This window comes from Macrobrachium nipponense, chromosome 32 (genome assembly GCF_015104395.2).
Source record: "Macrobrachium nipponense isolate FS-2020 chromosome 32, ASM1510439v2, whole genome shotgun sequence".
Classification (NCBI taxonomy): Eukaryota; Metazoa; Arthropoda; class Malacostraca; order Decapoda; family Palaemonidae; genus Macrobrachium; species Macrobrachium nipponense.
In genome coordinates, this window is record NC_061094.1 from 24891018 (window position 1) to 24913671 (window position 22654).

General features: G+C 39.4%; 1 protein-coding gene across 1 annotated transcript in view; it reads right to left on the reverse strand.

Annotated features, from left to right (window-relative positions):
- Positions 1 to 22654, reverse strand: part of LOC135207390 (uncharacterized) — a 111374-nt gene that overhangs the window by 72901 nt on the left and 15819 nt on the right. The window contains exon 4 of the mRNA XM_064239120.1: positions 13828 to 16267. Within this exon, the coding sequence (XP_064095190.1) occupies positions 13828 to 16267 (2440 nt within the window). The remainder of the gene's footprint in view (positions 1 to 13827; positions 16268 to 22654) is intronic.

The window sequence follows — 22654 nt, forward strand, 5'->3', positions numbered from 1 at the left end:
CAGTAATTTGGTGCCTATGGAACAATTTCCAAAACTGCACTCTCTTGCAGGGGAGCAATTGAATCTTGAGTGCTGGCCAAAGAATGATAACCAACTTGAAGGTGATCTCCCAAGACAAATAATTGGATAGATACTCCAAATGCTTGTGCAAGCTCAAGTACATCTGCTTATGCAACAACATAAGAGGGAAGCTTCTCAACTACCCCATTCCAGAGGTCTGAAGAGATTAGAGGAACTGAATCAGTAGGCTCCAGAGATAATATAGCTGAAGACAAAGGGGTTAAAGACTTACCTGAAATAGATAACAAATTCACACAAGCTTATAGAACCATTACAATACTGTCACCACTGGGACCAAGACTAGTCTTTACACACTTCACAGTTACATCCTGGCTACATATTTGACCCTCACAGACACTAGTATATATATATAATAAAATTAAATTATGCAATACCTATGACATGTGCCAATGCATCTTAGCTAAACCATCATGAATAATTTGTTCATCAATTCATAACTAATCACCTGAAGATGGTCACACTGGGGCATGAAAACTAAATTTAATGTATGACACTTACCTGGCAGGTATATATATAGCTATATTCTCTGTCGCACTGGCAGAAATTTTCAAAACCCGCGGCAAACGCTAGTTACCTAGTAGTTCAGGTGACCACCACCCCGTTCCCGTGGCGCTGGCGCTCGGAACCATTCCCATTTACGTCAGATTTTCTCTGCCAGCCGAACCGCCAACATTGTTGGTGGTTCCCTGCTAGATTTTCTATCTCGTTGCCGACTTTTCGCCGATTTTGGACGGATTATTTGGTATTGTATTTGGGATGTTGGCTTGGCAATCTCTTAAGGTATGTTTAGAGTTTGTGTGAAAGAAGGTTGTAAGGTGAGGTTGCCGAAAGCTTCGGTGGACCCTCACACGGAATGCAAGAAATGTAGAGAGATTGTGTGCACTTGGGATAATATGTGCATAGAATGTGAGAATTTGACTAGAAGAGTGGAAGATCCTCACGAAGTATGTAGACAGATTAGAGAAGGTCGTGTGAGGAGATTTGTGTCTCGAAGTGAAAGACTATTGCTTCTAGCAAAAGGAGTGAATCTGTTTCTTCTCCAGTTCCTTCTAATGTAGAACAGGTAGAACCTTCTCCCCCAGGTTTCTCCTGGCCCGCTGCTGTATCGGAGGAGGTGAAGGATTCACAATATGTGTAAGTGTTCGCTGCCCTTGCATCTATGGGCGACCAGATACAGCGGTTAACGGATAAAGTGAGTGGTTTTGATATGAGTGAAAGTGTAGTGGAGGGGGCGTCTGATCGTCTCTCTCGTACTCCTAGACCTAGACCTCTGTCAAGCTCCCAGACCCAAGGGAGAAGGCATGTCGACAGTCGAAGGGAGGCGAGAGGGGTTTTTTCACGGTCAGTCGTCCCTTCAGGCAGTCCTGCTGTTGCGTCCCAGGCTGCTGCAGTACACCATAGAAAAGGCGCTACTGGGAAGTGTGCGTCCTCTGATGGCTCGACATCAGGCAGGGAACGGCGGTATTTAGAAGTTTCGCGTCCCCTCAAGAGGACTTTCAGGACATCCGTGGCTCAGGATAGGCCTTCCCACGTTCAAGAAGGATGGAATAGTCCGGAGATTTTGTCTTCGAGTGATGAGGACGCAGGACGCTATCCCTGTTAAAAGGAAGAAAATCTTTTGTTCGAGAGAGGACGCAGGACGTTCTTTGGGAGCCTTTAATTCTGCGAGAGAATCTCCTCCTTCTGCGTGGATTCCCTCTCCTCTTCCCTCTCCTTCTGGTAGAGCTCAAGATCGCTCTCCTCGCCGTCCCAGCTCTGCTCTACTCTCTCCTCCGTCATATACGATCCGTCAGGAAGCGGACACTAGAGACTTTTTAAGAGAGATGCAGGTTAAGTTAGCAGTACTCGTCAATTCTTGGGAGACTCCCTTTCAACCTTCCTTGAGACGTAAGGATGATTTCCTCCCCACGAAGTCCTCCAAGAGGACGCATGACAAGAGTTTGCCTCCTCCTTCTCGTTCTTCGATAGCCGGGGAGACAGGACGCAGTGGTCCATCGAGGACAGACGATCGAGCTGCTGTTCAGGACGCAAGACGCAGGATGCAAGAAGAAGCTTGTCTCGGTGGACGCAGGACACAGGCGGCAGGACGTTGACCCGTCCTCCTTACGTCAAGACCGAGATAGTGTTCTACAGGACGACGACTTCCAGGACATTTCTTCAGCAGAAGAGGACGTGGAGGAGTTTGCTGAAGACAAGAGTATGGATCCTTCGTCGGATTATAAGATCCTGACTTCATGTCTTCTTTCGCTTTTTGAAGGGGAGTTTCAACCTTCTCCTCCTTTGTCACCCTTTTTGCAGTTTACGAAGACCAAAACCCCCAAGAAGTCCTCATTCCTGAAGATGACTCTCTCTATTTCGGCTAAGAAAGCCCTTCAACGGGTTAATGCGTGGTTGAAGGAGAAGAAGGAAGCAGGGAAGTCTTCTTTCTCTTTCCCTCCAGCCAAGTTAGCTTCGAAGTCGGGAGTGTGGTACGCCACGGGGGAAAGTCTTCGGGGAAGACTTCTCCGTCATTCTCTTTGTTAGAGATCGAAGGCGGTCGATCTCCAATCCTTATTTTGTTTTCTTGAAGGAAAAGAATTTAGGATGGAGATCGTTGTTCAGATTCCTACAAATATACTACGTATATTAACCTCGCGACATGATTCTGCTAAGCAGTTGAATTGTTCGAGGGGTAGGCGCATATCCTAGTTACTCTATGGATTGCGACTTAGACAAGGAGTATTCTAATTGAACTGCAACTCAGGGTTGCCTGCAACCTCCCAGGAGTTTCCAGTTTCAATTTTATATACTTTTGGTTTTGTCACGACAACACCATTTAAGCTTTTGTATTTACCGAAATTCGTTTCGCCTAAATATAATTGCTCGAGCATATCTTTTTATGCTCAGTGGTTCTAGCCGAACGCATTCCTTCGTGGAATGGATTACCTGGCAACTCAGGATGATGAGTCAGCGACAGCTACTGTGTATTGAACTGCCCGAGGCAACTCAGTGCCAGCTACCACTTCGAGATGCACGGTCGGTTATGTTTTTCTCCTCTGCTGTGATTGACTACCAACCGTATCTCTGCCCAACAATCACGGACTTAGGTCTCTGATTAACGGGGATTCTCGCATACATGAATGACCTTCTACTGCTGTGACACTCGTATTCATCGTCTTCGGTATTGCGAGAATTTTTAACAGAGATATCTCTTCGACTTTCATCTTTCTGTTTACCGCACGGTAACAGAATTCTGTAATAGTCTCTTGCTGCATCGCACTGCGATAATGCGAATGATATTTGCGGAATCTGAGTTTGTCCTCAAAATATCTCGTATTCGGAGGTGTGCAATTGTTCATTGTTCACCCCGGATTAGCAGATGTATTGAAAGACATCGCCTACTCCCAGACCTGACAGCTCTACTTCCAAACGTTCAGCCCATGAGAAGCAGTTCTTCAGGCAGTGCTTTCATTACTGAGAATGCCCCGCTTTCATTGCAACTACGACTCCTCACCGGACAGCAATGAAATAGCGGTTAGCGTTTTCAATCATTTGTAAGCACAGGTTCAGAATCTTGAGATTCCTTCTCTCGATTCAGCTGGAAGACGTAGGTTGTATTCTATGTCTACCTTCGTCTTCAACAGCACATAGTGTTGTTTCTCCTTAGCTGAGATTCAACGACTATGAGAATGTCTTGCCGTCAGGGACCTTGGTCTCTAGAAGGCAATTGACTTTCTCCATTTGAGCATATGCATTAAGAGAATCATCACCGCGCCGTCCGGCATCGGTGACAAACAAATACATTATTTGTTTGGTCTCTCGGCATAACCCTTTAAAGGGCGAAAGTCACTTGACTTACCCGGATGCTTGGACAATTTGCCTCACTACCAATTCCGAACCAGTCAGTCGGCAGCTGTCAGAGCGCCCGAGTCAGTTACGAACTACGCTGTGGACTTAGTTTGGTTGTTCCAGAGCAATCATTACTTTGTCTTAATAGCTTGTCACAGTAACCATACCATCGACACCCGCCATGGAGTGTCGGTGTCCTATCCAATACCGAGAAGAAGAATTTCGCTGCATGGGGATAGGAGGATGCGAGACTCTTCGTTGCAGTCGGACAGACCAGTATGGGTACTAGACATCACCGAAGTCGAGAAGAGGGATAGGGCATGCGACTATTCCCTTCTTTTCCTCTGAGGAAACTGCAGGACTTTTCCTGCGAAGTCAAGCATGCAGGGGATGGGGATCTGTGACGCTCGATTTCGTATCGATCTTTGTAACGAAGACTCAGAACCCTTCGGTCCCTGACGATTGGTTCGAGTCCTTCACAATCCCCTCCCTAATGGACTTCACCGCCTCCGATACGAAGGCTATGCTGCTTTGTCCTGTGAAGGCGCGACGGAGCTGTCTGAAGAAATTCGACACCCCAGGATGAGTGTGGACGCCTCTTCGTCATTCTCTCGCGTTCCGCAAGAATTTCTCCGTGGCGCAGGTAGTGCAGGCAGGGGCCTGGTCCAACCGGACCACATGCACCTGCTTCTACCTTCGGGATATTGCCCACAGGTCCTTGGATCTTTTTCTTTGGGACACGTGGTGGTTCCTCAACACGTTGTGTAGTTAACCCAGACCCTCGCAGGCTGAACAGCATCGAGTCCTGGTGTGACTGTAGGAATGGATGAGTGAAGAGTGTGTGACTGGCTCCTCTTCCCATCTTTTTCTCCCCCTCTACCTCTGGGTAGAGGGATACGGTCGTCACCCTGCTGGGTAAGGACGAGATGCAGGTGAGCTACTCAACAGAGAACCATCCTATCCCTTTCAGTAGGGATAGGAATAAATATCCACCACTTCCTCCAACAAGGGGGAGGAAGTGGATGCCAACTTGAGACAAACCCATAACTTTATGATTGTCTCTTGCAAATAGGAACAAGTTCTTACTTGCTGGTATGAAGAGATACGCGTTGGCCTCCTCTTCTTAGTACTTGGCCCAGAGGTCTGACCATTGATCCTGCGGTGCACACCCTGATCAATCGGACAGAGGCTTGGATCCCTCCCTCGCTCTTACGACCAGGGAGGCATTCCAGGGTTGGAAGAACACCAGTCTGTTCACCAAAAAGACTCAGATTCCTCCCACCAAGAAGTGAGTCTTACTATTGTTAAGGGACCGAGGGTTTGTATTCGTGTCGGAACAAATCGCAATTTGTCGAAAATTGCATTTTTCTTAACTATACAAACCTGAGGTCCTTTACATATAGTCCCACCTCATGCCACCCCTTATTCTTTTTTTTTTTTTTTTTTTTTTTTTTTTTTTTTTTTTTTTTTTTTTTTTTTTTTTGCATGGTCCTAAAGCAAAAGTGATTCTTCACCTCTCAGTACTGTCGGACAAGCAGTTAACTACCGTTCTCCCCTTGTTCGAAGCTTCCGACCGTCCCAGGTCTAGATATTTCCAATAGTCTGGATCTTAGGGATATTGTAAGATCTTTTGAAACCAGGAAGCAGCCTCAATGCAGACCCCCTTCCTGGAATCTAGATATCAGACTGAAGTATCTAGGTTCGAGTAAGTTTGAACCTTTAGACAAGGCCTCTTTGAGAGATGTCTCGAAGAAGACCATCTTTTTAGTCGCCTTGGCCACGGCTAAAAGAATTAGTGAACTTCAGGCGATAAATAAGGAAGTAGGCTGGAAGCACAACAAGGCAGTGTGTACATTCCAAGAAGGCTTCTTGGCCAAGAACGAGAACCCTTCTAATCTTTGGCCAAGATCCTTTGATATTCTGGGTCTGTCTGATCTTATGGGTCACGAACAGGAAAGAGTTCTTTGCTCAGTGAGAGCTTTACGCTTTTATGTAGAGAGAACAAGAGGCATCAGAGGGACCTCTGGTTCTATGTGGTGTTCAGTGAAAGACCCAAGTAGGCCCATGACAAAAAATGCTTTAGTCTTCTTTATGAGAGAACTAATTAAAGAAGTACATATGCTTTGCCAAGAACAGTACTTCGGAGTTCTTAAAGTTAAGGCTCATGAAGTCAGGGCGGTGGCTACGTCCTTGGCATTTAAGAAAAATTTAGCCCTCAAGGAGATTATTGAGACAACTTTTTGGAGGACAAATTCAGTCTTTGCCTCTCATTATCTTAGAGATATAAAGACAACGTTTGACAACTGTCAGACGTTGGGTCCTTTAGTGTCCTCTGGTACAGTATTGGGCAAAGGAGTTTCCACCCCATAAAATTACTAATATGCTAGGTAATTTTTAATCAGGTGATGGTGTTTTTTGGTCGTCTGAGAGGGGATTTTCCTTCTTCAGTCTATATGTGGTTTTTGTTATTGGTGATGTATGTGTGTAGTTCAGGTGAATTTACAATTCCTAGCATGAATGCCCGTGGTATGAGAGGGCTGTGGGTTTCCTGTCAACAAATTGGTCACGTCCAGTTGTCAGACCCTTTATTAGCTTCTTCAACAAACAGGCCACGTCCTAGTTGAGAGCTCCTAAGGTTTAAGCAGGCTCAGAGGCAGGACCTATGAAGTCAGCTACCTTAGCAGGTAAGGAACCAAGAGTGATATAATAACTTTTAATTATTTGAACTCTAACAATGTTGCTGTCTTTGACCCACCTCCAAATGTGTCAATCAGCTATATATATACCTGCCAGGTAAGTGTCATACATTAAAATGAAATTTTTATGATAAAACAAAGTTTAATGTATACTTACCTGGCAGGTATATATAATTAAATTCCCACCCTCCTCCCCTCAGGAGACAGGGTTCAGAGAAAATCTGACGTAAATGGGAATGGTTCCAAGCGCCAGCGCCACGGGAACGGGGTGGTGGTCACCTGAACTACTAGGTAACTAGCGTTTGCCGCGAGTTTTGAAAATTTCTGCCAGTGCGACAGAGAATATAGCTATATATATACCTGCCAGGTAAGTATACATTAAACTCTGTTTTATCATAAAAACTTCATATTTACTGTATCATAATTGTTATAAAAATTTCACAAAGATCTAAGCATGGAAAATCTTGATTGCAATAATCTTGAATCTATTATGTAATTATGGTAAGTGCAGACTGGCTGCCAGGCATATCAAGCAATCTGTGAAACTGTCTTCAGAGGTGAAAGCCTTGTTACCTTGAAAACTATCCAACTGTCTGACAAGTGCCCCCTCTACTATTCTTCTTTTATTGGTATTTTTCACTTCTGAAAAGTTTCACAGATAACCTACTATGGCTGGCACCCAACCTGCAGTTAGATATTTTGGAGGAAACTGCTCTTTCAGCTAGCAAACAACTCAGTTATTTATACAACCACAAAATTCTGCCCTCAAGAAATGAAGATACCCAAGACAATTAGATGGACAGTTTTCATTTTAACTTATTTTTTAAATTTATTTTGTTTTTAAATTTTACTTCTTTGCAAACACTGTAATTACTGTTTGGTACAGCTGAAGAGGATTTTAGTTTAGGTCGAAAGCCCTGTTTATTAACATAAATTTGGTATTCTTAGTAACCAGTCAAGACAACTGCAGGGTTTTTATTACTGGACAGAATACAGAAGCTATGTGACTTCTGAAAACCAGCCTTTTACTTAGAGGGTGAACTTTACAGACTCAGCTTGGATTTGTCAGCAAACCTTGGAAGGTTTGCATTAACACTTCAGTCTACTAGGCACTCTAGATGGGACTTTGTTATCCAGTCTTTATAAAACTTGCAAACATTATGATCAAGATTCTCTGTGTGACCTTACTCTGAAGATGGTCTGCCTGCTGGCTCCGTGTCTTCATAATAGTTACTGAACTTCATACTCCCCAATAAAGTTAATCATTCCAAGGACTGGAAATCCAGAGACCAATCTTTCAAGATGAATCTGTAGCAGAGCCACAAACACCCTGTAGCAACTGAACACTTTAACATTCCATACTTCTTTCTCTTAACCCAAGTCAGGAATGAAGATGACCTTCTTTGCCCAACTGGGTTATTCCAAGAAGCAAGTGATAAGAAATTGTTTTTTATTGGCTAAGACAACTCAAGTCCATGAGATTTGAGCTCTCTAGTTCTTTAATTTATATGCAAAATCTTGATTTCAACTCAGTTTTAATGACAAATACTAAATGGAGAGGCAAAACAGCATTTGCCTTTTTTAATCATAGGGATGTGACAAAACCCTGGTAGTTAAGTGGTCTCGGCTTCAGTTTGACAAATTCATCATAACCAACCAACTTAGTCCTCCTCTCAATTATCATTATGGTATTCTACAAGCAAACACTTTCCAGAATTATTTGTAATGCATTTTACATCATGGGAAAGTTTTGTACTCGGCTACCTTACTAACGGTCAGGAGCCCATATAATATAAGGGACTCCCTAGCATTGTCATTCCTCATGGAATTGCAAGATAGCTGGATTCAGTGTTCACAGTATGCCATGGGCTCAGGTACTTATATCATCCATGATTTCTCAAATGGATCTTACTTACATCAATCCCAGGTGTCTCAAATGGATCCTACAGCTCTCGTACCTAATTTAGCAGCTTGTTCCTTCTCACTTAAATTGAGGTTCTAGCTAATCATAAGTATGTAACAGGTTAAAGCGAAAACAAAGGAATTTTCAACAATTCTTTCCATGTGTACATAAAACCCAGGTCCTCGACCATATCAGAACTTGACATAATCAGATTTTGATGCAAAATTTAGAGTAAATTTTGCATCGGAGCTCAAACAAAATCAGGAATTCAACTCGAAGAATCATATGACGTTTGTAAACAAAAGTGTTTTGGTCAGTCGCCGCTGGTTGGTGATAGTTGGTGGCGTTCCATGCAATTTTTCATAAGTTTGTGGTAACAGACATAATTCGGCTTATTCTTAACATGTACTTTACTGATTTAATGTAACAATTAGGCTTGTTTTTCAATGTTTTATGTTAGCAACAAGTTTTGTGCCTACCCACTACAGTACATGCTACATATGTACTACCTAGCCTAGCCTATGGCGCTCGGTCAACCATCAGTAATAAGGCTACATTGGATGTAGACCAGCTTTTTTATATAGTATACTACCTATAAAAACAACAAATAAGTCTAATACGATATGTTATTCAAATCTGAACTTATTTAATTGTAATTTATGTGTAATGATTTGTATAAAAAGGCAAGGTTAGGGTAATAACTCATGGTCAAGAACAGATTAATACATTTTCAGTTACTTCTTATAGGAAAAATATATTTGGATTTCGACTAAATCACAGCTCGATGCTTCTTCTGGAACGGATTAGTGTCGAAGTCCAAGGTTCTACTGCACACTCATAAGTTTCATGGAAGATAAGCCTTTGCCTACTTGCTTATAACTTTAAACCATTTGACCTTGACAATTTTCCAATAAATTGGTTAATAATGATAGATTAAACAGTAAAAGTAATACAGTACAATTCATTTACAATCTAAAATAATCTCTATTTCCAAATAAAGTATTATTAACAATGGAATAAGGTAACAGGTATATTTCACTCAGAAATAATTCTGAAAATACAGCTCGAGAGAAAATGAAACCATTATTAATTCAGAGAGAGAACATTAAAATTCTCCTACAAAGGACCAATTCTCTATCATTTCTCTGTCTGCCATTCTCTCACACTTTCTTTAACCACCTACTAGTATAATATTTTACTAAAGTTCATAGTTTGTTAGCTAACTATTTCTATCTATATTATCTAGGAATTTTTAATATATTATACCATCTATGTCTTAACATTTACACTTAGGTTTTAGTACCAAAAATACAATAACAAAGATGTACTAACATCTTTGTTTGTTGGTTAAATATGGGTATTTAACATTAGTTTTCCCAAAGCTTAAAATAATTCCTTTTGAATATATTTCATTTCTGCAAAAACAAAAAATTTATCCAGATCATGAAACTTTTGCTGTATGGAGTTCCCATCTCCCAGCCCCACTACATACTATATTAGGCAGCAGAAACTGGGAAGCCATAGTTACTGGAGACAAGGTCAACATATGCAAGTACCTGGTTACTATCTTGCTACTATTGTCTATTCGACACGCAGTGAAGTGTTAAAGATTCATTAACCACAAAATTTAGCTAATTATCAGTAATAAGTTTGCATGCTAAAAATATATTTTAACAAATTATATATTTTGGTACTACTTGTCAATACATTAGGTACAATATCACTTATTCAAAACAACTGGAATTCCAAGATATTGGACAATTCAAGTGGACAGTCAACACATTCCTCTAGCAGCCGCTACAAGCACTTAACATGTATACAATTATTTTCTTATTCTCAATTCCCTAGACATAACAAAAACTTAACACATTTGAACTAAGATGGTACAGGGCCTTGTAAAATAATAATGTGTGCCCTGGTCAATTCTCCTATCTCCCTCCATGAGCGATTTTAATATTCCTCTGTTCTACCTACACATACATTGCATATGGCACCACAAAAATTTGGTCAGAACTGAAGAATTCCATGCTGATAAAAGACTAAAAAATATTTATATCTGATGCTTAGGAGGACGGCATGCCTCTGATGATCCTGTTAATTCAGATTTCACCACATAACTTAAGCAGGATTCATGACCTATATAATATTTCATTTCAAATTCACACACTAATTTTTCAAGTACAAATAACATACCCACATCATCAGCAGTCAGTCTTTAGTTTAACTAGCTGTAACTCAGGACCTAGTTCATGATAGCAGTGTTCTTAATATGCTATTGCCAATGTTAAGTAAATTTAATGAATTTGGACATTTCTCTAATATATGTAAGTTTATGCAGTGTACCACAAGGAAAAATGAAACATTGGGTATAAATCCTGAAAGTTTCACTTCAATTTTTCTAAGATATCCTCAAGAGAATTGATACATAGTATAGAAATTTACAATGTATATACTTGAGTGATAGTGTAACAAACCAGCAAAAGAACATACAGACAGTTGGAAAAATATTCACACATGTTGAGTATAAAAATGAGGGAGAAGCAGTAAACCCATTGGTGTCTGAGGTCAGTGCTCCAGATGCTAACGAGCTTACTGCTCCTCCCTCACTTTTTCAACTTATCTCAAGTGAATTCCTATTCCCAACCTTCTAATATTTGCTTGTAGTGTCACCCTAGCATATATACAGACGGTCCCCGGGTTACGACGGTTCCGGCTTACGACGTTCCGAGGTTACGACGCTTTTTCTTAAATATTCAATGGAAAAATCCGTCCTGGGTTACGACGCTTGTTCCGAGGTTACGACGCTGACGCTTCCGACGCTCCGAGTTAACGACGCTTTTAAAAAACGCATACTATGATAAAAATCCTTTATAGTTTAGCACAGTATATTAATAAAAATAAGTTTCTGGTTAGATTACAACAAAAATTTTGAGATTATGATGATTTTCGACACTTTTTATGTTGTATTTTTCTATGTTTTTTAGTGACGCCTCATATGCGGAACTAGTTTCCGAGCGAATGAATACATAATAGTTTACATATAACAGTCCAAAAGCGCAAATAATGAAAAAATCATTGCTTGTTTCCAGTAATAATAACAAAACGAAGTTTCTGGTTAGATTACAACGCAAATTCCAAGTATCCAAAGAGAGACATTATCCAGTAATTTGATCAGAGAGAGAGAGAGAGAGAGAGAGAGAGAGAGAGACAGACAGACAGACAGAGAGAGAGAGAGAGAGAGAGAGAGAGAGAGAGAGAGAGAGAGAGAGAGAGAGAGAGAGAGGCGTCTTCCGACGCTCCGAGTTAAGGACAGAGAAGTGTTCGTTTCGTTAAACGGCCTCTGACTCATGCCAGTAAATGTTTTGTTGATACTAATAATATAAGCCTATTTAAAGATACGTTTACTTTAATTAGTCTATATGATACGTAAATAGTAATCAACTGTTCTTGTAGCCCTCAATATTTGGCAAAATCGAAGTATCCAAAGAGAGACATTATCCAGTACGTAATTTGATCAGAGAGAGAGAGAGAGAGAGAGAGAGAGAGAGAGAGAGAGAGAGAGAGAGAGAGAGAGAGAGAGAGAGAGAGAGAGAGAGACGCTTTGGCAACAATGGTCTCGGGGGTTTTTATAGCTTCCTTCTGCTTGATGATCGTGGATATTGTAGAAGGATTTCGACCATACTCGTTTGCCAAATCGACGATACGAACGCCACGTTCATGCTTTGCTATAATTTCATGTTTTGCTTCCATCGAAATCATTTTCTTGGGTTTTTTCTTATCACCTGCTTTGTCTTTAGCTTTGAGACCCATGGTTAATAATAAAATAGACAAAATAACACGAAAAATAGGCGCAAATACAACGAACTAAACAACGACGTGTTAACATGCAGCACCAACAAACAAACAGACTGAACGCCATTTATCGGTCGCCTATACAACTAACACTCATCGCAAAATCGTATCTCAAATATTTCGTTGTATATCAAAGCTTGTATTTTCGCAAATTTTCTGTTATATCTCAAAACATTCGTATATTAGGGCAATCGTATGTCAAGTTTCCAATGTAATTTGATCAGAGAGAGAGAGAGAGAGAGAGAGAGAGAGAGAGAGAGAGAGAGAGAGAGAGAGAGAGAGAGAGAGAGAGAGAGAGAGAGACGCTTTGGCAACAATGGTCTCGGGGATTGACGTAACGTTTATTTTCTGAACAGATAGGACAGAGAAGTGTTCGTTTCATTAAACGGCCTCTGACTCATGGCAGGAAATGTTTTGTTGATACTAATATATAAGCCTATTTAAAGATACATTTACTTTAATTAGTCTATATGATACGTAAATAGTAATCAGCTGTTCTTGTAGCCCTCAAGATTTTGCAAAATCACTCCAGGTTGTACATAAAACTTCAAGAATGTAGTGTCACCAGAGGATTACAATAGTTTTTACCTTCAAGAACCAGCATTCTTTTATGAAAATAACTCCAGGTTGTACATAAAACTACAGGAAACAACATGTAGTGTAACCAAAGGATTACAAGTAAGGTTTTTATAACTTTTTATTAGTTTAAGACATATTTCCAAGCGTCGTTCCGGCTTACGACGATTTTCGGCTTACGACGCGTCTCAAGAACGGAACCCCCGTCGTAACCCGGGGACTGCCTGTATTATGTTGAAGTCCTCTTTAAAATATCTCAAAAAACTGAAGACAGAATCAATCAGGATTTATCCCCAGTGTTTCAGCTTTTCCCTGTGATACTTCTGCAAAGGGAAGTTTATAGAAACGCCACATTAAAAATTAATGCCATGGCTGAACATTTATCCAGCTTAAACCATTATAAGAACTCGTATGATTGAAATTGCCTCAACATTTAATGTATACTGTATGCATATGCATATGCATACTGTATACATTAAATGTTAAGGCAATTTCAATCATACAAGTTCTTATAATGGTTTAAGCTGGATAAATGTTCAGCCATAGCATTAATTTTTAAGGTGGCATTTCCATAAACTTCCCTTTATTGTGTAAAAAAAAGTACTTATATTGTATTGATGAAGAAGCAAGCCATTCAGCTTCTCCTTCTTTCAAGTTATGTGTCAACGATCATATATTAGTGTTCATGCAATTTGTAATCACCTAACCCATTTCAAAATAAGTAAAAGTTACAGGAGCAAAACCATTAGTGGTCAGGGAAAGATAGTAGAGGAAATGGATAAAATGTAGTCCTTCTGATAATGAAGCACTGTATGAGGCTTTAAATTTGCATTACAGCTCAACAATATTGCGAAGAGAAATGATGGAAAAACAATCTACATTATGCCTTACCTCGACTTCTTCCCTGCTGATTTTTCAGTCGCAATGGACCTGGCTTTATTTGCACTTGCTTGCTTTTTCCTTGCTTTTTCACGCTACCAAATCTTGATGTAATTGAGATATCAGTTACTTTGTTGCTGTCAACTTTCTGAGATGATTCTGCAAAACCTTTTGACTCTTTAGTTAATACATCCGAGTTCTTTTCACCTTTAGTATCCTGTGCCTTGCTAACATTTTTAACTAGTAAAGAAGATTCTGGAATTTGAGAGGTATTTGCTTTGCCCAATAAAGTAACTGAATTTTCACTGTTCTGTGAAGAATCTTCATCACTATCAACAGTTAGACTGAATGTTTTCCTTGGCCGTCTACTAGAGTTCTTCCACCCACTTGTACTTGGTTGACAATCAGTATCTAACTCGGACACTAAAGTTATCCCAACACGGTTTTTTGATGTCAACTTATTACCTTTCTCAGGATCCATAACACACTCATCTTCTTGGCTACTCAAAAGTATTCCACCAATATCGAAGTTACTATGACCAACCTTAGTTTTTGAAGGCGATGTCACTTTATCTTCTTTTCTGGAATATTCCACATGATTACCTGGTCCCTTAACTGCTGGAGATAACCTGGACAAAGTTGGTACACTTTTCTGTTCAACAACTGGAGACAGTCTACTTTCAGGTGGTGGTCCTTTCAATTTAACAGCTGGAGACAATTCTTTTGACATTTCTTCCTGCTCAATAGATGGAGACAATCTAGGCAGTCTTGTACTTGGTAGGTCAAAGTCATCTAACTCACTAATAAGAGCATCATTAATAACACCAAATTTCTGTTCAGGATTGAGTTTAGCCACTTTACGGCTTGAGTTCAATTGAACAGCTCTTCTCTTAGTGTTCCTCTTCTTAGCATCTAACCACATGCCTTTGTTCTCACTAATATCAGGGAGCATTTCATCAAAACCAACAGGATTTTTCCGCTGTGAATGCCGGGTAACCATACGAGATGTTTCTTCATCACTGTACACTTGAGGTTCTTCAACCTGCCTCTTTGAAAACTTTGGGGGGTCAAGAGAATCTTTTACTCTTTTGTCTACTTTGATTGGAGCAGACCAAGGCATTCTACGGCTTAATGTTTTCTGGTGACTGTCTAAAATGACAAAATACTGATTAATCATATTCAAAATACGTTTATATGCACTAGTAGACGTTTCATTGCCATTCCTGAAGTATGCTTTCTCAGGGTTCTCAAGTTTTCCAAACTTCCTTTTTAAAGTTATATCATTCTTATAAACAGAAAATACATTAACATTTTCTCCTTTCTTTTCACTTTGTTCTTTACTTTCTTCTTCACTATCAGACATACTTAACCCTTGGAAAAAAGGCTGCTCACTTATTGGTTTCCCAGCCACCACCTTTTCAGGTGATCCTGTATGCTGCTCTCTGCTGTCAATTTCATCACTTTCCAACAAATCCAATTTTCTTTTCAAGCTATTCTGTGCTACCTCTCTTTCATAAGTTTTATTTTTTATGGAAAGGTGACCTCCATTTCCATCCTTAAATAACAGCGGTTTCTCATTTGATAAAGGTGCTTCACTTTCACTGGTTTCGTCATCTGACATCAGCTCAGGAGAGGCAGGGATAAGTTTAACATCATCTACATGAGTTTCTGAATCTGAATCTTTTATGGTTTTTTCTTTGTTTTTGGTGAGAGACAACTTATCACTGAACAGCAATGCCCTTCTTTGACCAACAATAGGAGATATGATGGATTCACTACCCTGGTTATCAATGAGTCTCCTTAAATGTGACTTTTTTGCATCTACAGATGGCTGTGAACTAGAAATACATTCATTTTCAGGTTCATTCATCTTGGATTCTGGAGTTATCACAGTGCCCTCACTTTGAAATCTTCTAAGAGAAGGTCGAGGTTGTACTGGTGAAATGGCTGAAAAGGGAGATTTCTTGTATGAATCATTAAAGTTTCTTGCACCTGACTGTGTTTGCTTAGATGGTGTCTGAGTTTTGACTGACTTACTGCATGGCAAAGGTCTTGGACTTGAACAGCTCTTAATAGGAATTAATGGCTGATCATCATCTTCAGATTCAGACTCAGAAACTCTAATAGTTTCTATACAATTCTTTATAACATTCTCATCTACTCCAATTCTAGATGAGCCTTGGGAAAACATGAAGAAATCTTCAGACACATTTGGAGACTGCTGAGCAAGTACACTGGCATTACTTGAAGATCGAATAGGAGTACTAAACTGCTTCCCTGTTGATTTACTAGGAGACTCCGGCAGCTGCGGCAAGAGATCTGGAGTTGAAGATCTGGAATCTGAATTGCAGCCTGCTTCATCTCCTTCATTACACAAAGGAGTTTTTGAATTACCAATCACTACTTTTTCTTCAGTCTTATCAGGAGAGTCAGCATCATTTCCTTTCTTTACCTGGAAAATAAAAGAAAATATACAGACATGAGACAACCTCCAAATCTGATAAAAAAAAAAAGCAGCAGGTTCAGCTCTCAATAAAGATATTAACTTCCACAAGAAGAAATATGAAGCTACATTACAGTATTAAAAAATCTGGATACATTGTGTATCCACACAATGTATACAGAATTAATAAGAAAATATATATAACTCAGTCTTTACATTTCATATGTATAAACCTTTACAAAATTTACTTGGCCAGCAGAGACACTAAGCAATTTATCACTAATTAAAGATTAATCATAAATATGATTTTTATATAAAAAATTTTATTCTTATAAAATTAGATTTTGTATATAATATATACAAAATCTAATTTTATTATTTTTAACTAATAATTACTTGGTAAGTACATATTATGTACTTACCAAGTAATTATTAGTTATAAATTTTTAAATAACAGCAGCTAAAAATTCTGAAATTCACGGTAATGATTCGTTTTAAGTGTAGGTAAAACTAAACAAGAGTACCAATTTGTTTATGTAACTGTTCATGGGTGGGGATGCATACCAGACCCCCCCACCCGAATAGTTAAAACCCATGAATACTTAGACCCCCCTTCTAAAAATGATTATAACTGCCTATCTTGAAAGTTCAAATACCATATGTATACCTTAAATAACACCCTACTTCAAATATACCTTAAATTACTATCCTATTACGTACTGTATTAATCTTTAAGATTATTAACATAATTTCAAAGTCATATAAAACATTTTACTATTGAAAATATATAAATTTTCATGATTAAATTTATTATTTGATACTTACCTACTGTTAAAGTTAGCTGCATTTCTGCGCCGATTAGGCGAGTCGGCATTCAAACAAAAAAATGAATGGCTGCCCAGATGACTGTCTAGTTCACCTGTTCTCCGTCGGATGTGTTTTGAATGTTTTAAGTCATGTCAGAATTCTCCTTAACAGCCCACTAGGTTGTGGGGAGGCTGAATGGGGTCTACTTTAACTATAGGCAAGTATCCAAATAATAAATGTTATAATGAAAATTTATATTATTTGAGATCAATCTTACCTACTGTTAAAGTTAGCTGATTTCCACATTAAAAAGAGGACAGTGGGTAGTGCAGCTAGATAAAAATCCGCTCAGCCAATTGAGCTAAAGGTTTCTTGCATGAAACGCAAAACATTCTTACCTGATCTGAAATCCTTTCTGGATTTTACCACCACCAGAAGTTGGATTCCATCCAGGGAGCAAGGCTCTCATACATGTGCAACAAAGAGCAGCCTTGTGGAGAAAACCATTTTGATTCAGTCACATGAAACAGAAGCAGCATGAATGGAACACTGTGCCTGGGTCAAAAGTCCTATAAAATGATAAGTCACTTAAAATAAATCCCTTTATGATATAAAGGTAAGCACCTATACAAAATTTGTACCTCAAGGCTCCCCAAAATATTAAAACCTGAGATTTAAACAAAAGAGCCTACAGGATTGCTCTTTCTTCAGTTCAAGAAAAGATTACCAACTACTAGTAGCAGATTGAGGGCTTTACTGTTTTCAAACACGATTCTGCATACTTAAGGTAGTGAACGGGTAAAAACCAAATTGCACTTCTACTGCATCACAACAATCCTATCCTGAAGCTACAAATTGACATAACACTTAAGTTACCTTCAACAAAGGTAGAAGATAGAGCTAGTTCTCATGCACTAGCCTAATCAAATACATCACAGATGACCTTGTGTTCTTTGACAAAGATGTTCTAGGTTTCTAAAAATACAATAGAAAAGGTTAAATTTACTTCTTCTAAGCTTAACCTTTGACAAATACATTCTAGGTTTTCTAAAACCAGTAAATAAAAAGTTAACTTTGCTTCCTCCAGGATTAACTATTGGCAAAGATAGCTAGGTTTTCTAAAACCACAAAACAAAAGATTCATTTTGCCTCCTCCAGTCTTAACCTTTGACGACATCTAGGTTTCCTAAAACCACCAAACAAAAGGTTAACTTTGCCTCTTCCAGGGTTAACCTTTCACAAAGATGTTCCATGTTTCTAAAAGGATAACTACCTCTTCCAGACTTAACCTATCTGATTAAGTTTAATTGCCCCATTCTCCACTAAGGAGGTTACATTGGAATTCTTACAGGTCACTGTAGCCTTAGCATCACCCTCAACTCTATGCAGAAAGATGAAATAGCATTCCCTTTACCAAAGCTTCAAGAAGGGTGCCTGCAATGATTTTACTCATTAACCACCAATAGTGCTAGATAAAAGGTTTCATAATAAATAATTCAGATAAAGTTTAGACCTGCATCTAAACTCCAGAAAGAGACTGATACAGAGATGAAGGGCTTCAGTCTCAACACCTTAAGGTGCTGATCCTCAGCAAGATCTAAAAGCACATGATGCAATATGGAGGAAAGCATGAAACGATAACTTTGAAAATAGACAGCGAATAAGTCTTACCATCTCTCAGAAACCAGAAAAGCATTGATGTCTACAATGTTCCAGAAGCTGAAAATTCCTCTAGAACGGCACCCACAGCAATACACAGACTGCTGCTTCTGACACAAGGCCACTGTTGTTTTCCACTTCATTAAGGACAGATTCTATGATAACTTGACAATCCCCTTATTGGACGGGGACATTCTAGCATCTCCAAGCAGTTAAGGAGATGCATAAGGTAGTGGAATTGCATGGAATTTATAGTCGAATTGACATCCTCTTAACGGCAGAATAAGAGAGACATCTACCGAGAGCGCTAGAAATTCTGAAAATCATTTGCTCTGAGGTTACAAAGGCTCTAAAGGAGACACTAAGCAATTCTTGAACTTGAAATCACTCAATATTACTTAAGAGATACAAGGGATAGGCATATGAACTGAATCAGGCCACGTTAAGGAAACACATCCACTGCTCAAGCCTGAGGGCCATCAAAGGAATAGTAATTGCCGGGGTGTTCATGTTCATCTAAATCCTAGTAAGTCAACATGAGGAGCTTCCACAGCAACTGCTGAACCTATGGATGTAAAGGCCAATTGTGGGTAGTTTGTTCTTTCTGAATCTCCAATTGCCAAAATATTGTCCATTCATAGAATGAATTATCAAACCAATATTGTGTTGTTCATTTCACTCAAATCAGTAAACTTCTCACAAAGACTGTTTCTGACCAGGGATAGACCTGCTAGGCATCTCTGATGGTCTTTCCACTGCCCTGACATCTAGAAAGTTTTACCAAATGTAGTGCTGACCATTCTGTGTTGTATGAAAGTGTAATGGCGTTAGTTAAAAGTGTTTTGTGTTGGACGACAAATGGAAAAACCAAAACCTAGACATAGGCTTCAGAACAAAATAGCCAACTTTTGGTTGCAGAGCCCCTCCTACAGAACATGGCAAAAAAGATGGTTCCGGATTACTTACAAATTTAAAGAAACTTCGTTGTAAGTCATAATTTCTTACGGTTGAGCCTGAGTATCTGATAAAATCTCCAGTGAGGCCATGTTCCTAATTAGCCCTTACCATATAGGAAACTTCCTTCAGGCCTGAAATTTTTCAAGAAACAAGTGCCTAGTCATGTTTGATAGAAAAGCCTGCACAATTAAGTATCATCCTCATATCACTAGACAAGAATGAGGATTTAGAGAATTAAAAATTCTAATGCATAAAAACTGGGTCAAGTGAAGCAACAGGTCCCTGGCCTTTAGAATACTGTAGACAGAGTTTGCCAAGTTGAACCAGTGATTCAGTAGAAAAGATTCTGCCGCCTGGAAATCCACACCATCCATCTATGGGCAACAAATTTCCTGACAATACTTATAGAGGCACTGTACACTAATCTAAATAAAGTGCACATAACAGCAATACCTTCTTGTAAATTCATCTTGAAGACACTTGCATGACTGAGGATGTACTTGTGCGTTTCTGCATGTCTACCACAAGTCTGACTGCATGGTTTTAGTGCCTTTCTTAGAAAGGCACTAAAACCATGCTAGAAAACCAAAAGTATGGGGACAGACACTTCATATGTTATTCAGTCTCAAAATATCCAAGAATGACCACCTATTCCAATTGCTTATGGAGCTAGGAAAGACAGATAAAATCCCTATGAATTACCACCTGGTCCATTCATTCTCCCTAATTTAACCTCCTACTAATGCAAGAGACTTCTGCTGAAGACGACAAAGCTATAAGCATGAAATTAACCCATTAAAGGACAACCAAAAAAGAATCATAACTCCCCTTCATTGTATCCACCATGTAAGGTACTGGTCCAGTCTCTCCAAGAGTCCCAGAAGTTTGCAACTGTCCATTTACCAGAACCTGAGGTCTGCACTTATTCCTGAAAGCTATAAAACAAGACTGTACCAATACATATCCCTATCGCCTTAACCTGAGTTAGTATATGCATAAGGACATTAGCTTGCAGCATCAGAAAAGTTAATGCTCTTCCTCGCTAAGAGCCTCCATTTCTCTAAGTTGAAGCAGAGACGAGACACCATACTGAGTAAAAGGTAACAATTCAACAAGCTAGACTGAAACTTCATCAGCATGTCCAAAGCACCAGTTAGTCTCGAGTTTGTCTCCCCATTGGAAAAAGAAAGAAACCGAACCTCATACTGAAGACGGTTTAAGACCTATAAGCGCTTCTATCGCAAGAAGCAGACCCTGGCTCTCCATAACTTCATTAGACACAAGAAGACAAGCCAAGGCAGACCTAAAGGGAGCTTTGTGTATCGGCGTACGAGAGAAGTTATGAAACGTGCTCTAATTGAAGGAGAAAGCTTAGGTTCTCTTCTCCAAATATTTAAAGGATGCTGAAATACGCTAGGACAAGCGAGACACTCTCTATATGGCCTCTTTCCTCAACTAAATGAGGATACACAAAACATAACGTTATAACAAACGCCAACCAGACCAAAGGAGTTTCTTCAATTCAAACTCTTCTTCTGCCAGAGGGCGACAGGAAGAGACAGCTGTGACAATAGGTAAACAAAAGAGACTAAAAGACTAAAAGATTCCTCTTTCTTCACAACAACTGGTGAGAGGAAGTGACACTTGTCAATAGATGCCAGCAGCCAAGTATTGTATCACATCCACGACTCGATGAAAAGACAGTCTTAAGCAACTAAGGGAGTCAGTCACTCAGCTAAGTCCACATGAGTCAGCTGAGGAAAAAAAAAAAAAAAAAAAAAAAAAAAATAGGAAAGATTGGGATGCGCGGGAGAGCAGTTACGACTCTTCCACATTGCCCAAAAGTGAATCAACATGCTACTTGAAAGCATTTCTATCCGGCACATCGTTAGAAAGCTCTGAAACTAGAATAATACCTAGCTTGGAAAGCACCTTAGATACTATAAGCATTGTAGATTTGAAAGAGAAACATTAATCGCAGCAGTAGTAAGGGATTTGCCGATAGCCAAAGAAAAAGCATGCAAAGAACGAACAAGTGCATTTCGATGAGAATTTAAAATAACCAAAACATGAGATTGCTTAAACCATCAACTGAGAAGAGGCAATATCAGAATATGTAAAACTCGCTAGACACATGATTATCTCAATAAAACTGTCTAGATACCTAAATTATATGTTATTAAATCATATGTATGCTAACACTTCAAACTAGGTGCTGATGACGGCAGAATGCGCATACTATGGAGCAAAGATTAACGTTTACCAAAACAGTCCTTAGGCAAAAGCGTTAAACAAGATTCCAAGATTCAGACCGTGAAAAGGAGAGGTAGGAGTCAGAGGGCACAGAAGCCCATTGCCCCAAGAACCGGGGGGTAAAGGTACCAACACCTTACCTCTACAAGGAGAATGTGAAAATGAACATTTGCTATGGGGGGACTTGGAACAGTTCCCTATCATAAATTCAGTCAAACCTTTAACAGATTCTAGAATAAGGCTTACATCCTGTTCAAGTTTCTTGAAATGCTTTTCCTGAACCGAAAGGGGAGCGCAAGTCAGAGCTAAAGAGGAAATATCAGTACTAGCTATATTAGTATTAGACCTCACATACGAAAAAAACCATCAGCTGATTAGGGCTAACTACAGACGATGGCTAACTACAGACGATGGCTCACCAGGAAGGGAAAAAAAGGAAGCTTATATCCTGACCTAATTATTTCCTTCCACAATCTATCTGCTTCCCTTCTTTTCCTATATCTGATACTTTAAGCATAAGATCCTTAGGCCAATCACTGCATTCCTCACACTTTACCTTTGCAGTGGTACCAACATTATGCTGATCTTCCTCAAATTTAGGCATCCTGCTTACACAGTAACCATTTCTACATAACCTGATGTTACTAGATTTGCTTCCAGTGGAAGACATCCTAGGAAGATTAAAATTACAGCAACGTGACATGAGAAAACAGCCAAAAT